At 38.9% G+C, this 22,500-nt stretch overlaps 3 protein-coding genes across 4 annotated transcripts in view; 1 reads left to right on the plus strand and 2 right to left on the minus strand.

Moving 5' to 3' along the window:
• The window catches only part of LOC137976111 (TBCC domain-containing protein 1-like), an 18,214-nt gene extending 11,931 nt beyond the window's left edge, over positions 1-6,283 (minus strand). Inside the window, exons 1-5 of the mRNA XM_068823388.1 lie at positions 6,061-6,283; positions 3,994-4,055; positions 3,728-3,790; positions 3,305-3,402; positions 456-567 (exon numbers count right to left, since the gene is read on the minus strand). Coding sequence (XP_068679489.1) covers positions 456-567; positions 3,305-3,402; positions 3,728-3,790; positions 3,994-4,055; positions 6,061-6,147 — 422 coding nt within the window. The 5' untranslated portion in view covers positions 6,148-6,283. The remainder of the gene's footprint in view (positions 1-455; positions 568-3,304; positions 3,403-3,727; positions 3,791-3,993; positions 4,056-6,060) is intronic.
• Positions 6,284-6,313: 30 nt separating this feature from the next.
• On the plus strand, positions 6,314-12,882 carry LOC137975911 (coiled-coil domain-containing protein 42 homolog). Its single transcript, XM_068823121.1, has 11 exons — positions 6,314-6,442; positions 6,568-6,673; positions 7,939-8,043; positions 8,611-8,696; positions 10,103-10,217; positions 10,301-10,357; positions 11,323-11,397; positions 11,518-11,553; positions 12,027-12,148; positions 12,246-12,330; positions 12,700-12,882. Exons 1-11 carry the CDS (start codon positions 6,387-6,389, stop codon positions 12,790-12,792), a joined length of 936 nt encoding a protein of 311 aa, XP_068679222.1. The 5' UTR covers positions 6,314-6,386; the 3' UTR covers positions 12,793-12,882.
• A 50-nt stretch (positions 12,883-12,932) lies between these two features.
• LOC137975909 (kinesin-like protein KIF22) overlaps positions 12,933-22,500 on the minus strand; it is a 16,346-nt gene continuing 6,778 nt past the window's right edge. Inside the window, exons 11-19 of one of the 2 annotated variants that reach the window (XM_068823119.1) lie at positions 21,870-21,928; positions 19,977-20,030; positions 18,594-18,652; positions 17,725-17,843; positions 17,219-17,382; positions 16,959-17,025; positions 13,435-13,559; positions 13,295-13,354; positions 12,933-13,206 (exon numbers count right to left, since the gene is read on the minus strand). In XM_068823119.1, the coding sequence (XP_068679220.1) occupies positions 13,174-13,206; positions 13,295-13,354; positions 13,435-13,559; positions 16,959-17,025; positions 17,219-17,382; positions 17,725-17,843; positions 18,594-18,652; positions 19,977-20,030; positions 21,870-21,928 (740 nt within the window). In that variant the 3' untranslated portion in view covers positions 12,933-13,173. The remainder of the gene's footprint in view (positions 13,207-13,294; positions 13,355-13,434; positions 13,560-16,958; positions 17,026-17,218; positions 17,383-17,724; positions 17,844-18,593; positions 18,653-19,976; positions 20,031-21,869; positions 21,929-22,500) is intronic. The other variant, XM_068823120.1, reaches the window with a different exon arrangement.

The raw sequence follows: 22,500 nt of genomic DNA on the forward strand, positions 1-22,500 counted from the left end.
AGTATTAGCAGAAATAGAGAATTATAGTGACACCAAAATGTAAATTACATGTGTCATGTAAATAGACCTCAGAATTCTGTGGTTGTATAAGGTAGTAATAGAATCCAAGATATTTTGAATGTGAACAGTGTAATCTTGATCAAGATGTGTCCTGTAACCAGAAGAACAAAACAAAAATCTAAAGTGTTGTTTCAAGTGATGGTGAGTAGATTGTGCCGTAATAAATAAATAAATAAAACTCAAAGAAGTGAGGTGACCCCTTTGGGTCTACTGTACTTTCATAGCCCCACCAAGAGTAATTTAAGTGGAAACAGTTTCCTCTGATATTTACCATTTTATTAATAAGTTCTGCCACATTGTCAATTTAAGTTTTTAAAAAAACCAATACAATTTCTCCTGGGATGATAAAAAGGGATACAGGCTTTCAATAAAATAGACATATTCAATAAGGATACTCCTCTCCTCCTAATACCAAGGATGCCTTGAATGAGATCTTGTGAATTTGTTGAATGTAAAGGAATAAAATAAACTGCAATGTCCTTACAGAGCCTTGAGATCTGAGATGACCTGATTAGAGATGGAGATACAGTAATGTTGACAAAACCTGCACTGAGTGAGTATGTTTTGATAAAGATGGCTAACAGGTATAGAAATTGTCAATTGATATTAATTAAGACAAGACTTTCTGTTGGAACCTATCAATTAATTCTCAATAATCTTCTAGCCTGATGAATCTTTTCAACAGTTTGTTCATTGGAATGTACATTATGTTGCAGTTAATTCTTGTTTTCAGTTAATTTTTATTTTCAACTAGTTAGTTTTTTTCTAACTAGGTACTTTTCAAAAACTTGGTAAACGTTTCTTCTCTGCTGCTATCAAAGGTTCCAGGTCAAGGCCATTGTTTTGGGAGGCGCAGTGGCCTCATGGTTAGAGTGCTCGACTCCGGATCGAGTGGCTCGGGTTTGGGTCCTGGCCAGGGACATTGTGTTGTGTTCTTGGTCAAGACACTTTACTCTCATGGTGCCTCTCTCCATCCAGGTGTATAAATGGGTACTAACGAAAATGCTCGGGGTAACCCTGCGATGGACTAGCATCCCATCCAGGGGGAAGTAGAAATACTCCTAGTCGCTTCATGCTATGGAAACCAGATATAAGCACCGGCCTGATGGACCTTCGTAGGCTCGTAACAGAGACTTTTAACCATTTTAAAATGGTTAGCTTTCAATAACTGAGCTAGGATTAGTCTGCAGTCAGTCTGCAAGTGTCACTTCTGAACTCTCACCCATCATAGCTGAGTTGTACAACACATCACTGAGAGAGGGGTATCTCCCGACCCTGTTGAAGTCTGCTGTGGTGTGCCCTTTGCCAAAACAGAAACCCCCAAGAGGTATTAGGAACGTGCCAACTGTTTTACCATCCATTGTCTCGCACCTTCAATTATTTGCTTCAAGCAGTAACATGAGTCTCAATCCAGTTAAAAGGTATTGCCATGGGTGGCTCCTTTTTAGAAGTTAAGTCATTTAAATTTCTTGGCATCCTTATTTCTCACGACTTCACGTGGGAGGCTCACTGCCACTTTATGGTGAAAAAAGCCAACCGCCGCCTATATGCTATTAGGCAGCTTAAATGCTGTGGCGTCCCTGCTCAGGACATTGTTGACGTCTATTGTTCAATTGCCTGATCAACACTTGAGTACCCTAGCGTAGTATATGTCAACCTGCCACGATATCTCTCTGACTCAAATAAGAGGATACAGAAGCACGCAATGGCCATAATTTATCTAGGCAAGGATTATAATGAGGCCCTAGCTAATGACAACATAGTAACACTACAAAAGCGCAAAATAGCTGCATGCAAACGGTTCATATCTGGCCTTACACCACAGAATCCTTTATATGAACTTGTGTTGGACCGTATCCATGTGGCTCCTTCCTCTTATCGGTTGAGGCTTCAAAGTAACAATGGCAGATTCTTGAAGCCGTGTAATACAAATACCGGTAGGTTTAGTGAATTTGTCACGAATAAGTTTGCTCTTGAACTGAATAATATGCCAGGTAATTCCGTTCAATATATCATCATAGTATTAATTATTTAAATTAATGTATCTTCTGACCTGAAATCCTGTAATTCAGCTCATTGCTGCTAGAGGATGAATTAAACATATTATTTATTTATTCATTTTTTAATTTATTTTAATGCGTGTGTTAACAACTTGCTGGCTGATTTCTGCATAATTTCTTGAAGCTACTTTTTCATACTTGTGTCCTCTGTGAGAAATTAGACTGTGCACTTGGGACAAAATTTAAAACAGTTCCTGTTAAGTTGTAACTACTTTCTTGATGTTTCCTGTGAAGAGTTTGCCGTTGCTGTAATTTCATTTCTTTTGAGTTATAATCTGATGTTCCCAGTAATTGTTTCAGCTCAGAGCGATCCTTGTTTCCTGAAAGGCCGAGTTGCTTCTCTGTTTTTCTTTTAAGAAATGTTTGGCCTTGTTGTACAAATCATCTTTTGAATAACAATTTATTTGTGAATCTTCAATTCCTGTATTTCTCTATAGAAATCCATTTCATTTACGCTATTGCACTGGCATGGCTCTGCCATTTTATCAGTGCTAGAGTTACAACAGGTGGCTCTGGTGTCCAAACGTGAATAAATCAAAGATTGAACTGAGAGTGGGGTAGGATGAATAATAAAATATTTAATTCTGAGTTGCTCGTGTGGTCAAGTGGATAAGAGAGCAGCAGATCCAAAGATGTGGTTCAAGTTCAAATTCGAGTGAGTAAAAAGAAAACTCTTGACAAGTATGAAATATCCGTGAGAAGTGTTGTAGAGGGGTGGGTATAAGAGATATCCTAGGAGGGGAGCTAACTGGAAGGTAAGGGGGGATAGATCTAGGGGCAATGGGGAAGATAAGGGAGGAGTAGGAGAAGTAGAACGGAGAAGAGGAATGTCTTGTTATTCTTTAGACCCCCTAAAAAACCAAGCCCCTGTTTTTTAACTACACCCCAAAAAAGGAAAATCCCTTTTTCAGACAGTTGATAAAAAAACCTAGTTAAAAAAAACTACCTGGTAAAAAAAATAATTAACTGAAATGAAAAATTAACTGCAACATATACAATGCAATAAATGTCACTGAATGCAGTATACACTATAATTATTGCAATGACCACTCAACATTGAGAATCAATAAAGACACAGTAAAGCTCCCCCCCCACCTCCCCCCATGTGATGCAGTTAGCTGTTAACATGCAGTGCCACAAGATATAAATATTGTATAAATAAAATATCAATGATCTTCACCCACCTAGCTCCTCCTGACTACTGCAACATGCAAAATGTTCATTCCAATTTAAATGTTCCTTGAAACTTGATGTACTCAACATATCAAAAGTCTCAAAATAACTGTAAGACACAAAATAATTTAAATGATCAGAATTAACATTTTTTAATCCTTTGACGTCCAAACCGGCCTACACCGGCCAGACTTTTACTGTCTAACGCTAGACAATTTTATTCATCAATGGACGATTTTACTCGTCAATGGGGAACCCCTGGGAGTCAATGGATTAATGTCACTTGTTACATTACCATCCATTAAGTGGCCCCCGGCCAATCAATGATGCAAGCAAAACATGCAATTCATTCCCCTTACACAGAAAATATTGCAACAAAAAGGATTTACGACTGAAGAATATTAATTTTGGTATAATAAATTTGTAATACTCACAGCCATGCCAAGTCTTCAGATATTTGTAATTTATTGCAAGCCACATGTTTCCAGACTGAGTAGCTTAAAAGACAAGATAGAGGTATCAATCCCACCTGCTGCCTAATTAGCATATTGGTAAAAAAACATCAATGCAAGCACTGACAAGTCCATTTTTCATGGGTAGGAGAGGGTCATACAACAAAGAACAAGGGTTTTTTGAGTTGAAGATGCATCATTCAGTCAAGCTTGCCATCATAAATAAAATATAGCAACAAAAAGTATACCTTAATTTTGGGTAACCAGCTTTTCCTTTGTTTCTGGCATAAACGGACAGCTTGTAAAGGTTCTGAAAAGTTTGATATTAAGCTAACTAAGAACTTCAATACAACAATAAAATAATCATGAAACACTCCCTCATGAGGAGCTATTTAATTAAGTCATAGTCAAAGTATATTTACCCACAAGGAGCTTAGGAGTCGTAACTTGTTGAAATGCTCTTGTGCAACCATGATATACCACAGAGGACACACCACAACACCGGGAAATCAATGCCCTGCTCTTTGCAGGGTTGTGAGCGCTAAAAGGTTGTGAGAGGGGGCCCTAAGTTTATCATCCGAGGAAAGTAGAGAGTCTAACCATTTATTGTGGCAAGCAACACTGATGTGACATGATAAAAGAATCATGTGGACACACCTGCTTCGTAGGAAGGCAACTGGTTGCTTCCTGTTGTTCCTCTCTTTAAGGTAGCATAGCTTGGTAGTGCAGAAACCATTGCATGCACAATTACAATCATTTTAACCCTCCAAACAATGGAAAGTGAATGTTTTTTTTAGTGCTTATTATTTTCTAATCATGTGACTGGCATGTGCCTCAAACATGTGTAAAGAAGCCAATTACTATTATTTCTCAAAAGAGAGCAATTGTCTCTTACAGCAGCTAAAAAATTCAAGTGGCTGAATTTTCAGATGCTATAAGAGACCATTGCTTAAATTGTACTGATAAGTGGGAGCAGCAGAAAGCATCTTACTGGAAGTGCAAATTATTGCGTTCTCTTGTTCCTCGAGAACGCATCCTAATTTGGTTTCGCAGGCTTCGCAGGCGCGAGAAATCGAGATTTTTGTGGACTGCAAATTGGCCGCCCCTCTAGGTTTTTGCAGGGGCTTTGGGCCTTGTTTTTGTGTCCATCTGTCACGTCATGCTTGTTCTCTTTTGTGGCTTCTTTCGTTGTTTTTTGGGGTTTTCTTTGAACTGGTTTAACTCTGATTGCATTCGACAAAAAGGAGAATGCAGTCCCAATGCAGCCTGGAGTGAGAGTTTTTGGTTGGGCAAAAACAAATTACATCATCGCAAAGCATGTGTATACGAGACGATCAACCTTGTTCCCAGGGTCTCTGGAGAGACCCTGAGACCGAGGTTGCGAGACCATTTGTTCGCGATCGCTCGTTTCTAGAAGTTTTTATTCTGGACCGAGCGTGACCTGCTTGGTCAGGATGTAAGATGACGTGCTTTTGTTACATAGCTGGGACAACATTATTTATTCCTTTCACGAACACGACTTTGAATCGCCTTGGCTTTGGGATGTTAACAGCCATATTTCATTGGCTATAGTTTGATTACATTTGTTGACTTTAATGTATAGTTGCAGTGGCCACAAATAGTTCAGTCCGTTTCCGGCGAAGGTCGACATTGAATCGATGGAAGAGTACTCTGAAGCCAAGACCTATAAGAGTAAGCCAAAACTAAGGAAGGGCAATGTAAAAGCTGCCTTATTTTTATTCATTGGCAGAAATAAAAATTATTGCCAGTCACAGGGAGTTTGTCCGGGAGTTTGTTAAAATAAACCACGGATAAACGGAAACGCAACAGCAAATGTTACAGATGTTAGCTGATATTTGTGCTTCCAGCTCAGAATACACGGAGTACTAGATGTAACACAAGTATTCTTTTTAAAATTTAGCCTTCATGCTTCAACATTACCAGTAAAAGTGAAAATGAGACGTTTTAATAACATGAATTTGCGAGTTTACCGAAACTGAAGCCGTCACGCAACGTGTCATCAAAGGTGATATCAAAATCCACAGATATATCAAATTCCACAGAACAAACTTCAGTCGTTCACAGTAATGATTTCAGCAACAGACAACAATTATCACAGGCGGAGAACGCACTCCTAATCTTTTATTACTACTAGTATATATATATATATATAAATAGATACGTAGACTTGAACTGGGTCAAAAACATTTATTTCCTACTCTGAGGATTGCTTCGTAAGATTCATGAAACTCAGAGTAGCAAATAAATGTTTCTGCCCTGGTTCAAGTCTACGTGTCTGTCTAGAAGAAACTTACGTGCAACGTGAGCTTGGGGGGCAAAGGAGCATGAATTGCGCCAAACTCAAAGGGATCAGGCTTTACCCAAAGGGAAATAGTAGACATCCTGCATATGCAATTCAATATGAAAGATGAAATGCAATAAAATCGAACCAATAAAGTAATCTTGTACAATTTCAGCCATCATAACAATGACACGCCATTTTGTCCCGCCATATTTCACAAAAAACAATGGCACCGTGGGATTACCCATGATACTTACTTTCTGTTCATTCCCATAGTAACGGCGCCATCTTGGCTTGAAACAACTGCTAGTACTTGAACCGTATAAAACTTTTTGTAAAATGGCTGTCAACTTGGAAGAATATTTCAGAACTACATTTGAGGATAAGCTCCTTGTGTAAGTTACGAATGGTTTTGACATTCTTTGAAACCCCGATGTCTTGGGAATCGTCTAGGGCCAGAGCCCCTGCATACATCTTCCTTCCACTTCGTCCTTCCTATTATTTTCTTTTTTTTCTTCAGCAAAATGCCCGAACGGGAGGACGACCATCTCACGCCAGCTACACGCCTTCTTGAAAAAAGACGAGAGATGTCGGAAGTGGAGCAAGCCTTAGCTGCTCAGAAAGAGGCATGTTTCAAACGAAATTATTTAAGCAATAGAGGACGTTTTCCGTGTTTCCATAGCCTCAAAGTCGAGGGTTTGCATAACCGTCGAGAGTTCTCCCAATTCCCCCGAGTGTTTAGATGAGGCTGCGGAAACACGGAAAAAATTCCTCTATTGCTTTTATAAAATATTTCTCAAAGATAGTTCGACAAATGAAGGAAAATGCTGCTTTTTTTACTTCTTGATTGAAAAAGAATTTTTGATACACGCTCATATTTCCTACCAGTCAATCAAAACGTGCGTCTGACAACACATAACCAATCAAAATTCGTGTGATGTCACAGCCATGTTTCCATACTCTCATCGCTATTGACCAATAAGAGTGCGGGTACTATCGTAATTATTTTATAAACAATGATAGTAAAGTCAATGAAAACCCCTACACCCACAGGTCCCGGGAAGGAAGGGGACGAGAGGGGGGGGGGGGGGAGGGTCAAGGAAAAAAGCATCAATTTCCCTACCACCTTGGGCAGAAATTGGATCAACTTCCTCAGCTGTGAGAACAAGAAGGTGTCAAGTCATTATGAGCTAAGAGGCCAGGTGAAACTATTCGTGGAGTAACTGCAAAATACCTTGCCAGTACTGTGCCCTTGTAGTGGCCTTTGAAGAAAGAGGCATGTAGCAATACACACTATTAATTTGCAAATATGTGGATGGGTATTCTGCAGTTTTTCCAAACTATTAGAACCTAGCCTCTGTTGCCTACTGTGTTGTCTCAGCAAATGGAACAGAGCCACTTTCCACCTGTTAATGTTATGATCCCCATGCACTGAGACCATAAAGTAAAACCACTAACAATATTAGTCATGCATCACAGCAAATATTTTTCATTCTTTGTTATTGAATTACATTCAATCAAACTCTACCTGTGTTTTTCTTACATACTGGGCAGTCCTTGTTTTCACAGGCAATTGTTTTACTGAATTTAGGTCCTCTGGACACAATGCCCCAGAAGGGAACAGCATTCAATGTCAAAATTTTGTCTAATCCACCACCCCCATGGAATTCAATTCCATGTTCATTCTCTCACCCTTTCCTGGGACTGGGGTCTTGGGGTTGTCATTGACTCGTGTATTTTCTCATCACTTCGCTTACCACATGTCAAGCCTATAGCTCAATAGTGTTCATGAAATCATGGACAGTTCAGTAATTGTGAACAGAGTGCAAAATGGAAACTGTATTCTCAGTGATAATATTAGTCGTGTATATTGTTTCTGAACCTTTTTTAGGAGTTTCAAATGAAAATGGAGAGCCTTCAGCAAAGGAGAGAAGAGCTTGAAAGAAAGGAATATCAACTAAAGGAATCATTGTTAAAGTTCGATAAATTTCTGAAGGTATATTTGGTCTCCCAGGTTTACTTTTTGTTTTATTATTTGGGAAAATATCTCTAGACAAATAAAACCCTTTGTTTTGATGGCCAGTTTTCATCACAATACAGTAGGTGATGCTAATCAAATCTAAGCTTTGTTGTAGTTGTTTTGTGTTTGTTTCTGTGAGAAGTGTGTACAAAGCTACAACTTGCTTAGATATAGTTCATTGCATGTCGAATCGATAGATCTTGTATGTCAATAGCAGATTGTTCAACCAGCAGATTTTTCACTGAACCATAAGACAGATGACAATGCATTAAGTTGCGTGAAATTTTAAAAATAATTTGTTCTTTAAATTGTCATATTTATGGTAATATAAATAGCAATACAAGGTAAATAGTGGTATTGAAAAGAAACAGTAAAAAAGAGATCAACATCACTTTCTGTGCAATTGTCTTATTTGGGACCATAATAGTGTACTAGCATGATAGTGTTTAGGTGAGTGGGGCTATCTTTATACTGAGACTTAATTGTAAGAGAACAATCAAACTTAAGAAATCGACCTTAAAAGATGTATTTATATTTATTAAGGAAAATGACTCCAAGAGAGCCAGAGCACTGAAAAAGGCAGCTGAAGAAAGGGAAATGAGGAGAGCAAAAGACAGAGAAATTGCAAGGTCAGTTACTTTACATTAAATAATTAAAGTAATTTCAAATTTACCTTAGGTACCTCGTAATGAATGCAGTTTAGTCATTATCTTTTAATAAAGCTTCATAAAGCCTACAAGTGACTCAACCATAAATTTGGCAACATGGGACTTTCTAAACAGGGACAAGCAAGTTACAATATTACCGTTAGCATTAGGTGAGGACAGAAACCCATAAGGGTTGAAACGTGTAACGGCCCCTTGTTTGCTAGGAAACAAGCTTCTGAATATTCAATTTGTTAAGTACCATATTTGGAACAACAAGAGCGAGGGGTTTCCAAATATGGTACTTAGCACTGAAACATTCAACCAATCAGTTCGCACTGGATATTCGGAAGCTGTGAACGAGCGTTACACGTTTCAACCCTTATGGGTTTCTGGTGAGGACTATTTCAAACAGCTTCCTAATGCAACTTAACCTAAATGAATTTGGCCCAACCAAGACACAGCTGTATATATGGCACTGCAATTCTTTCAAATCAATGGTTAGTAGTAAGTTGCAAATAAGCACAGCAGGGCCTGCTGGTAAGATCTCGTACATAACTAAATAATTATTGCCTTTCATTCAGTTTGGCATGACATCATTTTTTTTTTTTTTTCGAAATAGGCCACAGCTTGCAAATATCAAAAAGGGGGCCAGAGAAATATGTTGCAAATCATTAGAAATAGTGACAGGGATGTTTGTCAGCATTAGTTAGAGAGGCATTGGTGCAGTAAAATAATGTGAAAAGATTACAGGACCACCCCTCTTTTAAATGAGTTTTACTTGCATCTTGTAAGCACTGGGATCATGTCAAAACTCAATGAAGTAAGATAGTCTTGTTGAGAGTAGTCTTGAGAAGTACTGTTGTCAGTGACATTTACTGGTGTTTCAATTTCAACAACCTGAGCAGAAGTTATCTTCAGATTCACATGATTTAATTATGTTGTGACAGAGAATCATATAAAAAGTACCCTGGTCTTTGACTTGATTGGTCATTAAAAACGTGATCCAAAAATAACATGCTCACTGCCATCAGGTTACAGGGTAGTTACCTTCTTGTAAAAACTTCAGATAGTGTTACAAGTCAGAGCAGCGTCGCCTTATCTCTACTAACTGCCAGAAGTCATCAAAAAACAAAACAATTTCCTTTGAAGCAGTGAGAATCAGGGTTTCCAAGTTGAGTGAACACTATTAAAGCTGTCATCTTCAATGCCTTTCCAGGATTTCCTGTGCAAATACACAAAACCAATAATGAGCACTAGAAATATTAGACGGATTGTTATGTGTAATAAGGAAAAAGAGCAATCAGAACTCTAATGTGAAAAGTTGCAACAACAATATTATTAAACAACATTTCAGCTGTTTTTATCATAAAAATTTGACTTCTTCACAGGTTAAAAGAAGAAACATCAGTGTTGATGAAAGACCGTGATCACATTCAGTATAAACTGGAAAAGAATGTCATCTATCAGCAGTACCTTGACAAGGTTTTGGAAAATGCTGAAGAGGTATATGCACAGAGGGCATAACGTCCTAAAAATTGTAGCAGGTTAAAATGCAGACACAGCAAACAGAATTTTCTTTATCTTAGTTTCAGGAAATCCGAGAAGTAATTGCAAGATATGATACACTTACAGCAACTCATCAGGTACTTCTAACCCACCCCATCCCCCTTCTGTCATAAGTTTGACTTCCATATAATTTTTTAGGCTTCACTGGTGGAGAGCTTTCAATAAAATTTGAAGGTGGCAGCTGGTTTGAGTCAAGTAAAGGACTGTTGTTATTGTAAAACTGAATTTTACTCTTAATAGTGCAAGAATCATTCTGTCTTGATCCATTGACTCCTGGGTGTGATACTTAACAGATTTTACTCTGTCTAACGCCAGACGATCTTACTGGGCAACTGAGGAGTGAATAGGTTAATTTCTTCAATTTAAGGAAAAAAGTTGCCAACTTCTCGGACTGAAATAGCCTGTTGGTACTTATTGAAACTACTTCTGGTGGCTTGTGAAATAATTCCAATATTATTGATTGCATGTTAAGTATGGATGAAGAAAGCAAAAACAAAAATGTGAGGAGGCCATTAAATGGTTGCAGCAACATTCTGATACGTAAAGAAATTTGATTGAGAGGGGCTGAGAACATTAACTGGAACCCAAACTGATTTGAGCATCTGTATGGAATAGTGTTTAAGTTGGACAGACAAGAGTATGTACTGTGATGCTTGTTAGACTGAAAAGATTTTCACACTTGTGACATTTTTTCTAAAAGTTTCAAATACATTTTTGAAGATGTTGAAACCATGAATTTAAGCTGGTGTGTATAGTGGTGAAGTGCTTGAAAGGATGTTATTTTGTTTTTGTTTGTGGGTTTTGTTTCTCCTTTTGTCATAAACATATTAATGACAAAATACAACTTGCCTTGGCAATCAGCAGTTAACTAAACAAGATGTCAATGAAACAAATATGTTTGACAATGGTTCTTATGTTTCCTGTGGATCTCATAAAAAAATGTGCTCGTATGACTTTTTTAAAGTTTTTTGTGGTGTAATACAGCATTGGACAACAGACAACAGCATAGATCCTCATATACACTGTATACAATTTCTATCAGGATCTTTTAGAGAGAGAAACAAGAAACCAAGAAAAGTATGAGAAAGAAAAAGGACAACTGGTCAAATTTACAGAGGTTTGTTTCCGTAAATAGTCAATGCACATTTTGGCTTATTTTGATTGATAAAAAGTAACGTGATCCTACTTAAATCACTACACAATTTGAATCTAATAACAGATTTCCATTCCTTTTCAGGAGAAAAACAATGAAATCCTTAACTACAACAACCAGGTTAAATTACAATATGCTCATGCTGGTATAATATTAATTGTTATTATTGTAATGTTTACGTCCACTTGACAGTGAATCTATGCTCTGCACTGTTTTCCCAATAGCGAAAAAAAAAAGTTATCAGGCCAAATAATCTGAAGACAACTTACCGGTATACTTGCAATATGCACCAAACTCTTTAGATGAAAGTTTTAAAAATGAATCAATTCTAAAAATTATGTAAAATTACATTTAATTAAGTGTAGTCTTGAATTAACAAATTATTTCCTGCAAGGGAATGCATTATTCACAGGGCTGTATTGATTGAAACATGTAGGTTCAGGCCTAATGGCCTGATTTAACCTCCCAGATTCAAAGACAAAATGCCTTCTTTGTTGATACTTACAAGGAGAAGACTACAGCCCCATAAAATAGAAGAGGTTCCTAATTTCCAAAGGACTGAATCAAGGATACAATTTTTTTTTCCTTACTAGCTTGCACAACTACAGACACAACTGGAGAGAGCTCAGAGCGTAGCAGTGAAGTGGGAATCGCAGTGGACTCATATTCAGAATACAGCTGCCAAGAAAACATTGCTTTTAGGAAGAATTAAAATGTATGTGCAGATTGCTCCTTTCACTGATAAATCAGTTTGCAGGGTATACCAATAGAGGTATCAGTTTGGTTTTTTATTTTGTTTTGTTTCATTCCAGGGCAACTCACAACCTGTTTATGCTAGTGAACAAACATCTAAAACAGGGAACAGTCATTGAACTCACAGAAAAACAATTGGAAAAGGTAAACTTGTGATAACCACAAGTTCGTTCGCATATGGGCTGAACATTTTTATGGTTTATCTTTTGCCCCAGTGGTAAAGCTACAAGTCATACAGACAAACTTGCACCTTTTAGACAAAAATAATCACACTTGAATCTGAATTTTAAGGAATCACCTAAATTTATTACAAAAATGCAACTAAATTACATTTGTACACATGCACCCCCATTATCCTCTTCTTTATTCATACACCATCTACCCACCCATATTCATATTCTCCTTAGTCTACTCCATTTACAGTCATTCCTCATTTGCCTTCAGCATCACCTATAGTTGCCTTCATTTACTTGCAATTCCTAACATCTACCTTCATGCTATTTCTTTCTACAGATTCAAGTTTTCATTCAAGATCTGACCCATATAACCACTGATATTCGAAGAGCAGAGACTGCAGTAACAAATGCCACATCGCTCATGAGCTAAGCTCTGTATAAGCAACTGAAGGGAAAATGTTGAACAAAGCTGAGAATATTGTACATATAGTAACTCTAAGAAATAAAATTTTGAACTGTGGACTCGTTTTATTGATAAAAACTTAAGTGATAAAAGGTGTTCCTTTTAAAATCAGAATTGGAACTTTGAATGTGGCGAATAGTTAGAGGTAGAGCATCGGTGAATTGTTGTTGGATTTAGGCAGACTTAATCCGAGATTCCCACTAATCTTGCTTTCAACAACTGGATCAATCACACTCCGTTTTCCCAAACAGTTCATCGTGTGAAACTGATGTACTCTGTCTTTGATTCTAATGGGTATATCTGATGCTCTTGTGTAAGGCAAAGTTCGCGAGTTTCTCCTCTGAGTTTTCAACTGAATGTAATTCGGCTCAAAAGGTTATTCTGCAATACAAGCAAAAATTAAGTCAACATATTAAAACGAGAAATTAAACACAAGTGCAAAGTTGGGTGTATCGTCTATAAACAATACCTTGAGGAAAGTGGCGATCATTTTGTCCGTGAATCCGTGGATATATTTTAAATCATGTACCTACAAACATGAAAACGTAAACAAAGATTAAAAAGCGCCAAGTAGGATTCTTGTTAGCAACAGTTTCGTTATTAATTCACCTGCTGAAAGGGTCCGTGAACATTTCTCCAATCCGTTATCAGCCGCGCTCGTTTTTCGCCAACCCCTTGAAGTTTCTTTAGCTCTTTCATGGATCCATTGTTGAGAACTGACAGTATTTCGTTGTCTTTAAAAAAGAAAATTTAAACGTGAATACAATGCATAGAGTGACTTTTGAGGTCATGGAGAGATTTTTAATTTGAGTGTCGAAAATACTTTTTTCCTATCGCATCTGCCACTGTTCATGAAATGAACGAACCATGACGCAGAACCGATCACTAAATGTACAAGAGTTGACTTTGAACAGCATTCATCCGTCAGTTATCAAACGCAATCTAGCAACACCGTGCCTCAAACATTCCACAAAGTACTCTAAATGCACTCTGGGTTTGTTTGAGCAAAGGTTCCAAGAAGAACCTTGAAAAGCGCCAAAATGCACACGAAAGAGACCACACGTCCAAAACAGTCAACTCGTTCCAGGAAGAAATGATATGAACGCAATTTTTGGTTCATAACTGCGAGGATCATAGCTTCACTTGATTTCATATCCGTACTTCAATATATGATTCACTTCATGTATCATTTCGTTCAGTGATTCATTTATCACAGGAATATTTAAACCCACAAATGACCATGGTTAGAGCGTCGCACCGGCATCGCCTCCGTGTGGAGGCAGTGTGGCCCAGTGGTTAGAGCGCTTGCCTTGAGATCCGCAGATCCCGGGTTCAAGACCCGCTCTGACCACTCGTTGAATTTGATCCTGATAGTCCCTGGTTCAACTTCCCAGCTGCACTTGTAAATAGCCAACTGGTTTGCCTCCAGCCAGTTGGGATTCTTAACAGTTGTTGTTGTTCTGTTCTGTCGTTTCGTTGTGTTTCACTGGCCCTGAAAAGCCCCTATGGGGAGCGGTCAATTAAGTATGTATTTTTTTTTTATGTATCGCGAGGTCACGGATTCAAACCAAAAAATTCCATACCGTTGAAGTATGGAATTTTTCTGGCTTCTCTAATATGCAAATTGCTAAAATTGCGTTCCTATAACTGCGTGGATCATAGCTTCACTTCATTTGACGACGTACATAATAATAATAATAATAATAATAATAATAATAATAATAATAATAATAATAACAACAGCATTAATTTAAACACGATTTAAAAATTCAGCAAAGCTGGTGTGGTCGTATACACCCTTTTAATAAGTCTAATATATGCCGTTTTCCGCTAATGCCGTCAAACTCATGCTTTTAAAATTTATTCAGAAATGTAAAGAGGCTTCAAACAAGAAAAGAAATGGGTAAAGTTTTAGGCCTTTGAACATTTCTAAATAAAATTTGAAAGCAAGAGTTCGACGTCATTAGCGGAAAACGGCATATATTAGACTTAAAAGGGTGTATAGATAGCCGTAAAACCAACGACTTCCTAACTAATCACAATAATACTGATATAAAAATTCTACGTATTTACAACAACAAGAAATTCTACACAATACATCACTTAAACGTATGTGTCTTAAAAATACCCTTGAGTGACTGTTTAAAAGTGTCAATCTCATTTGGTTTTCCAGGGCATTCCAGCGAATAATGGACTTATATGAGCATGATTTCCAGGCCAGATCAGTCTTAGCCCTGAGTAACTTAAAAGCAATTTTCCTTCTGAGATCAAAAATACTTACATATTTTTCAAAACGACAATTCATAGGACATGTTGAAAGATGATAATGAGCCTGATGTGCTAAAATTAATAATCGTTTCTCATACATCATCTCTAAAGTATTCCATTTTGCTGCGGTACGAACCTCCTTGCCTGGCGTACACCAACCTAAGTTAAATATTATTTTTGTCGCTCTCACATGTATAGATTCCAGGGGCCTGTTTCTCGAAAGTCCCGAAACTTTACGGGCCATTTTTGGATGTCACAATTCCCTTTGTATCTCAAGAACGGAGAGGATTTAAGTCGTCAAACTTCACAGACATGCTTCTTTTAGTTACCTTGAAAACATTTTAAAAGATCGGCTTTCCAAAACAAGCGGTTGGCAGTTTCACAAATGGCTTTTCGGGACTTTCGAGAAAGGGGCCCCAGGTTTGAGAAAAGTACCTGACCACAAGAGCCCCAAACTAACATACAATACGTAACAGAGAGCAAAATAAGCCCAAAATATAAATCAGTCCTCGCCTGTCTTGGCAGGAAGCACAGTGATTTAAGTAAGTTTAACTTCTTTGTAAACGACTTTGCAAGTTCCGATACATGATAATCCCATTTAAGAGCATTGACTATCTGGACACCTAAGCATCTTGTAGAAACAACCTCCTCGATAACATAATCACCCATCTTAATAGCTTCTTTTGGCCCAGTCAGTTGCCTTCGTCTGCTGAGCAACATATATTCCGTCTTGGTAGGATGGGGAGTGAGACAGTTCTCACAACACCATGTATATAACCTCGCTAGGATTTCATTTAACTTGAAAGACACCAGGTCATAAGTCGGAGCCGACACATAAACGGTGATGTCGTCGTCTGCATACAAGTAAAACTGTGGGTCGCCATCTATTCCATTAGTGATTTTGGGCAGGTCATTACAATAAAGGGAAAAAAGGGTGGGGCCAAGCACAGACCCTTGTGGTACACCAAAAGTAACCGCTTAATTACTGACTCAGTACTGAGGATAAAACAACAAAGCCGATAAAATAAACGTCCTCTTGTGGTGATTGTTCTGTGGGTTGCCTGTGTAACCTGTGCCTTTAGTGTATTGTGGGTAGTGAATAAAGTTAAGATGGCGGACTGAAAACGTGAGTGTGTTTTCTGGAGTGTAATCCGTTCGCATTGTGGAACAGCCTGGAGTACAGACATTACACCGCTAAATGCTATTTTGTAGCGTGTTTCCTTCTGTAACAATGTCGTTCCTGAAATCGTGTTTGAAATTTCATACGTTAACATCTTCGTTTACGAGAACTGTACTATTTTCAAGGAGAACAACTATTATCGGCGTTCGTTAGCTGCTTCAATGTTCTAGAAACATTAAACAATAGTTGACTCGTTCCCTTCAATAGCCTTTGAGGTAAACATTGGGGGCGTGATAAAGGCAACTCGCGCATTTTCCTAGAGAGTCGCGCTCTTTTAATGCGAGCGCTTATTTTTCAAAGCCTGGTTCCAGAGTTCAGTTTCTCGTCCCGACGTCCCGAAACTTTTCGGGCCTTTTCCGGATGTCACAATTCCCACTGTATCTTAAAGAACGGAGACAGTTTAAGTCATCGAACTTCACAATAATTTTGCTTTTCTTTGTCGTAAAAGGACGTTTAAAGAACTTATCAAAACAAGCAACAGGCATTTTGGTAAATGGCTTTTCGGGACCGAAAAGTTTTCAGGACTTACGAGAAACGGGCCCTAGGTAAGACGCACTTGAATATGGCAAACCGATGACCATATTTGCCAATAAGAATCAACCAGCAAGCACAGATAAACCCACCCTCGAGTCTGCCAAAATCTATAAGGCACTGCTCACTCTAATAAAAAGAAAAGCCACCCTACTGTGTGTTTCCTGCAAGTGGGAGTTGATTTTGACTTTATAATTTTCATCCACCGTAAAGAAGGCGCTCTGAGGAAAAGAAAACAAAGAACTGTTAAAGGATGATCTCCGTTTCGTGCCCTAACCGTTTTCCAACCCGAAGAGCTTAGAACAGGCACCACGCAGAAGCCCTGGCTGGAAGGTGGCATAGAGAGTTACATGCTTGCCGAATTTTGAGGTCATCACCTTTACTACTTTACAAACACGGAGACGTTGTGCTTACACGTTCTTTACTTTGAGAGGCGGTAACAAAGCAGTCTGGGGTTTGTGGAGAATCCTCAATATAGATGATGTCACACGCGGACACGCTGTTGACGTCCTTAAAAGGCTTACGGAAGGCTTCGGAGGCTTGTGAAGAAAGCATCGTTTGTCGTGTGCTGGAAAGCTCTGAAGAGATAACATGGAGAGAATTAGTTGGCCGATTCGTTTCAAATCCATCAGGCATGAGATGACCATAGTTAATGTCCCTCGATTAACTATGATTAAACATTGAAAAACAAGATGATAGAAACTCGCTGTACAATCACATTTTTGGATTTCTCAAAGACGAGTATACTGATTTTAGACTAATCACTGTAGAATCTCCCGCGGCAAGAATTGTTGTGAATTACCGGTAGCTCTGAAACACCTATACACAATACAGAACCCAACGGCCAATAGCGACACAGAGACTAAAAAGTCTATGCTCTTATCTTGAACCCTTACGTTCCTTGTTGTGTCCAGACAAACCTTTGGGAAACTTGTCAATGGTGTTCGCTTCGGTTTGCAAAGTAGATGAGCGCTCTCGGGAAAGTTTTTCCAACGCTGCCAGACGGTCTTCGAACTTTCTCTGTTCAATTCTGAGTGGGCTAAAAAGTTCATGGAAATTAGTAATTGATATATGCAAATAACACTTGACAACCTTGTGTACCAGTACCAGGTAGTTCTCTAAGTCTTTTTACTTCAATTAAAATTGCTTCTTGCACTGAGGGCGGGGTATTTGACGCTTTGTGAGGCCCTAACCGGTGGGGCATTTGACGGTGTAAACTCCCAACATAGGAGGCATTTGACGGTGTAAACTCCCAACATAGGAGGCATTTGACTTTTTTTTTTTGTAAAAGTCAAATGCCTGGGGCTTTGCCCGGGAGGTGGGGGGGGGGGGGGGGGAAGGAGGGGGGGAATGGGCGCTCTTGGAATTGAGTTATACATTATTTTGTGCTCGCACAGTTAAACAGTGAAATATGATACAAGTTGCTTGGTACTGAATGGACATGTGTCCCACTAGTCTGCGGGCTCTACAAAGTCAAGCGCCTCAATTTTACAAATACATCAATAATGGAAGGTCACGTGGTAAGGATATGATACAAATTGCTTGTAGCGCCCGTGGACCAGCAGGACACACTGTCCATTCAGGACCTAGATAAACGACCTGGCCTCCCTAGGAGTTCTAGTAGGTCAATGTGTAGAGCATCCGACCAGTGCTACGGAGGTAGTAGGTTCAAATGCTGCCTAGGACTTTGATTTTTCAGTTGCTTTTCTCCCATTGCCCAGCAACTTGAATCATATCCTTCCCACGGGTCCATTACACCTTTCCATCACTCAGGTAGACTTAGACTTGCCTTAAAATTCCTGCCGGTAAGGTTAACTGTCGATGAAAACTGACTGGCTCTCCAAGAGGCTATACATGTAAAAAAAAAAGAAAAATTTCAGCGGTAAATGAACAAGTCACTTCGTACTTACTGCGATTAAATCCTAACCCTAACTTTTACTTTTGTGAGTTCCCAGTGAACGTTGCGCTCGATCGCCAGCTTCTTGTTGATGCCTTGACTTAAGGTGAATTTTCACTGTCGCGTTTTGATCCAAGCACGTTAACGTACGTGAAAAATAAAACGTACGAAAAAATGTTTACTTTACTTTGCCCTATTTCCTTGGCAGCGTTTCTTTTTTTACTAGGCATTTACGAACGTGATACGCACGTGCAAGTAAGTAGCGATCGCAAGGGTTTTAGTGAAAGTTGAACTAGGTTCAACTTTTTCGCGACAGATTGCGTTTACGTAACGATGTAATCAATGACATTTTTGGATTTTCTCTCGTGACACCTCTGTCATATGGACGTAGGTAAAAGAGGAGAAGAAAACGCTTGCCTTCAACAAGCCGGGAGGGCGTAACGGCTACCAATACTTTGGAGGCCGTTAAATCAAATTACCTCACGACGTCCTTGCCTTTTGGCGCCAAATGCAGGATGGCAGGTATTTACGTAGGTTCAACAAAAATCCAGGTTACCGGCGGCAGTGGAAATTTCCAACGAGCGATTTTTTTACGCACGAAAACATTTCAGCGACAATAGAAATCCACCTTTAGGGCGGAAATTAAAAAAAAAAAAAAAAAAAGAAAAGACAACAGTACCCCTTCTGAAGTAGCGCCCCCACTTTAGAATTAATCATGTGCATCAAAAACAGGTACAAGTCATGCGCCACAGACCACAAACTCCCCGTTGGTGCTCGGCAACGCAGGCATATGTTCAACAGGAAACGGCGAATCAGAGCAGAGTGATTTGGCACAACGTGGTAAAGGAAGAGAAACTTTGCTTACATTGAAGCGGGTCATCTGGGATATTTCGCCGACCCTTCTTCAACTCTGAGCGCTAATTCAAGCGCTATTACAGTAGCTGATAAGGAGAAATGAAGGAAATTCTGTGCACGCAATATCGTGAGCTGATCACGGTGATACCAAACTTGAATTATATGAAAATTTGGTTTTATCAACGGAGTTGATAATGTAAATTGGCCACCGTACAGAGTACGGAGCCACCGTACAGTTCCTAACGCTCGAAACGTCAGCTTTTAGAATCTCTGTACGGTGGCCAATTTACATTATCAACTCCGTTGATAAAACCAAATTTTTGTACACTACTTCCCCACCGACGCAGCACCACAGTTTCTTTAGAAACTACCCCTTCATTCATCTGAATTATATGACCTGCAGTTATTTAGAGTACTCACCTGAGAAACGTCTGTCGTTGACTTGCAGTCTTCATCCACCTTAAGACGTTTGGGCTGCGGGACAAGGTAATGTATACAATAAGAAACACGCTGAAAACCCGATAATTCGCACCGGCCCCAACAGTTCCTTCGTCTGGTAAGTGCTCTCGCGGTTAAATATATTTTTCGCGAGTTTAAAAAAGGATACTCACATGCGTGTTACTAGTTGGAAAGTATAACAATTTTACAGTGGATAAAAATTGAACTTAAGTAATGGTCCGGCTAAGAAGCAGGCAGAAAAACAATAGCCCGCGGCAATAGCGTCGGTTAGTTAAAATGTGCCAACATTTTTAATCAAATTAAGTTCGGCTGTTCCCATTGGTGTAAGCAGCTAAAAGCGCGAAATTTGAATTTCAATGAAAAATGTAATCGACTTGCCGTCTAAAAAATTAGATTCTGTTTCGTAGAACAAATCATTATGCCTTCAAAAACTATGTTTGTAAATATCGTCAAGATTCTATGCGCCATTTTCCGATTGGCGAATGGCGCATAGAACAATGCCCAAATTTGGCCGAGAGACAGAGATCAAGGGCATGGGGAAGAAGAAATCCAAAAAAGGCTTTTTTTTCATTTTTTTCTCATCTTTTTTCGACATTTTCCGATATTAGCCAATCAGATGCCTCGATTGGAGCAGCAGCTTCTAAGTACTTTTGCCGCTGGGCTGCCTGCTTCTTAGCCGGACCATTACTTAATGTAATCTTGATAATTGCTATTCAAATTATGTATAAAAGAGACAGGAGCCCACGAGTAGGAGCTAAAAACAGCCATATATTCCTGTCCATCTTAGGACAACGCAAATGTTAACAAAGTATTTAAACCCCTGCCGAGTTTGGTATTTAACACATTTAATGGCATAAGCACTTATCGCAAAAAAAAAACAGCAATATTCTTTCATTGATATCGATCAATTCGCATAATTTGAAAGTGATACACGCCGCCGCTTAATGGGGAACGAATCAAACAATAGATGGTTATTTTTTCACCTCCTTTATAAAAATGACCCATTGTTAAGTTTCAAGCGATTTCAGTTTGCGCGCGCCTCTTTATTTGCTTTGATACGTTCTCAAGATGACGAAAGCTAATAGCTGTTAAAATACTACCCTTGGTTGTAAAAACCCGCTTTTCGAGTATTTTTCTCAGACTTAGGGGCGATCTATGTGTTGGTGGATATTTGTTTCTGTTTCATTTTACGAAGACAACAAAAGAGCGATCGGCATGCTATTAAAAGCAATCGCTTTGTTTAAGTTATATCCATGAATGAATACAATTCGCAAATGATGACAACTAGAAAAACATCCGAGTGATGAGGAATGATACTCGCTAAGTAATGTTGTTTAAATTTATGGTTAAGTCCCTCGGCGGTGGGAATTTTGTAACTCATTTTCAACACAATCGAGCACAGAGTTGCGCACCGGTACAGATACAGCCCTCTCTTACAGAGGTTTATGAGGCCGAAATAAGGCGTCTTCGGGAAGAGAACCACAATTTGAGAATTCAGCACAACTCCATTATTACTCAGCTAAATGAAGTCCTAGCCCAGAATAATAATCACTTCTGATGGTGTATGTTGTAACATACGAACGTTAAGTTTATACAAAGTTATGCAGTTCAAGCAAATTTTGTAGCCGCTGTTCGAGTCTTATTCTTATTGAAACTTAAATGGCCCAAGTCAAAGAATTTTTATGAACTGACTAGACATAATGCAGCTGAAAGCAAACCTCTTGGTTGTCTCAAGATTTGTGCGAAAGGCAGTCCGCTTGGTGCCACGTCTAAGCAAACTACGCAAACTGCTTCTTAAAGTTTCACAGGCGCCGTGCAAGGGGATGACAATACACTCACATCTTCAGCATTTACCTCTCTATGGGGCAATGACTCCTCCGCTAGCCTTTTAGAAGAAAAGGCCAAAGATTTGTCTGAAAATTGGAACATTATGTCAATGAACTTTTCAATGAATTAATCAAATCTTTAAGGCAAACAAAAAAATATGAATAAACTTCGGATAGCTTCTTTCTGAGTAACGACCATTGTTCTCTTGCTTCCTTTTGATTTATTGCTCTCATGCAGTCAACTCTAAAAGTTTGTCATCTGGCCGCGAGAGCAGAGGAATTTTTAGTGGGGGTAGATGTGTGGGTCTGGGTTTAGTTAAGGTGATTCCCTATAAATAAAACTTGTCATAGATTTCCGATGAAACTTTGCAGTGTTGTAACACGTTTAGGAGATGATAAAAATGCAATAAAAATGGGGGGTCACCGAGTTCGTTTCCATGAGACAACGCTAACGGATACGCCGGGCTATTATGCACTTCGACAATTGTTGCGCACCCGCGACGTTGGACAAATTTAGCTTGATTTTATAAATGTAATCCATGATATGACAAAGCCTGGTGTCATTCCATGGTCAATTCACGTGCATGCCTAAAAAATGTATTTGAATGTCTTTGTGGGTACTTAACACTCCAAAATAGATTTAACCTGAGTGTGGGCTG

Source organism: Montipora foliosa, chromosome 11, assembly GCF_036669935.1.
Source record: "Montipora foliosa isolate CH-2021 chromosome 11, ASM3666993v2, whole genome shotgun sequence".
Classification (NCBI taxonomy): Eukaryota; Metazoa; Cnidaria; class Anthozoa; order Scleractinia; family Acroporidae; genus Montipora; species Montipora foliosa.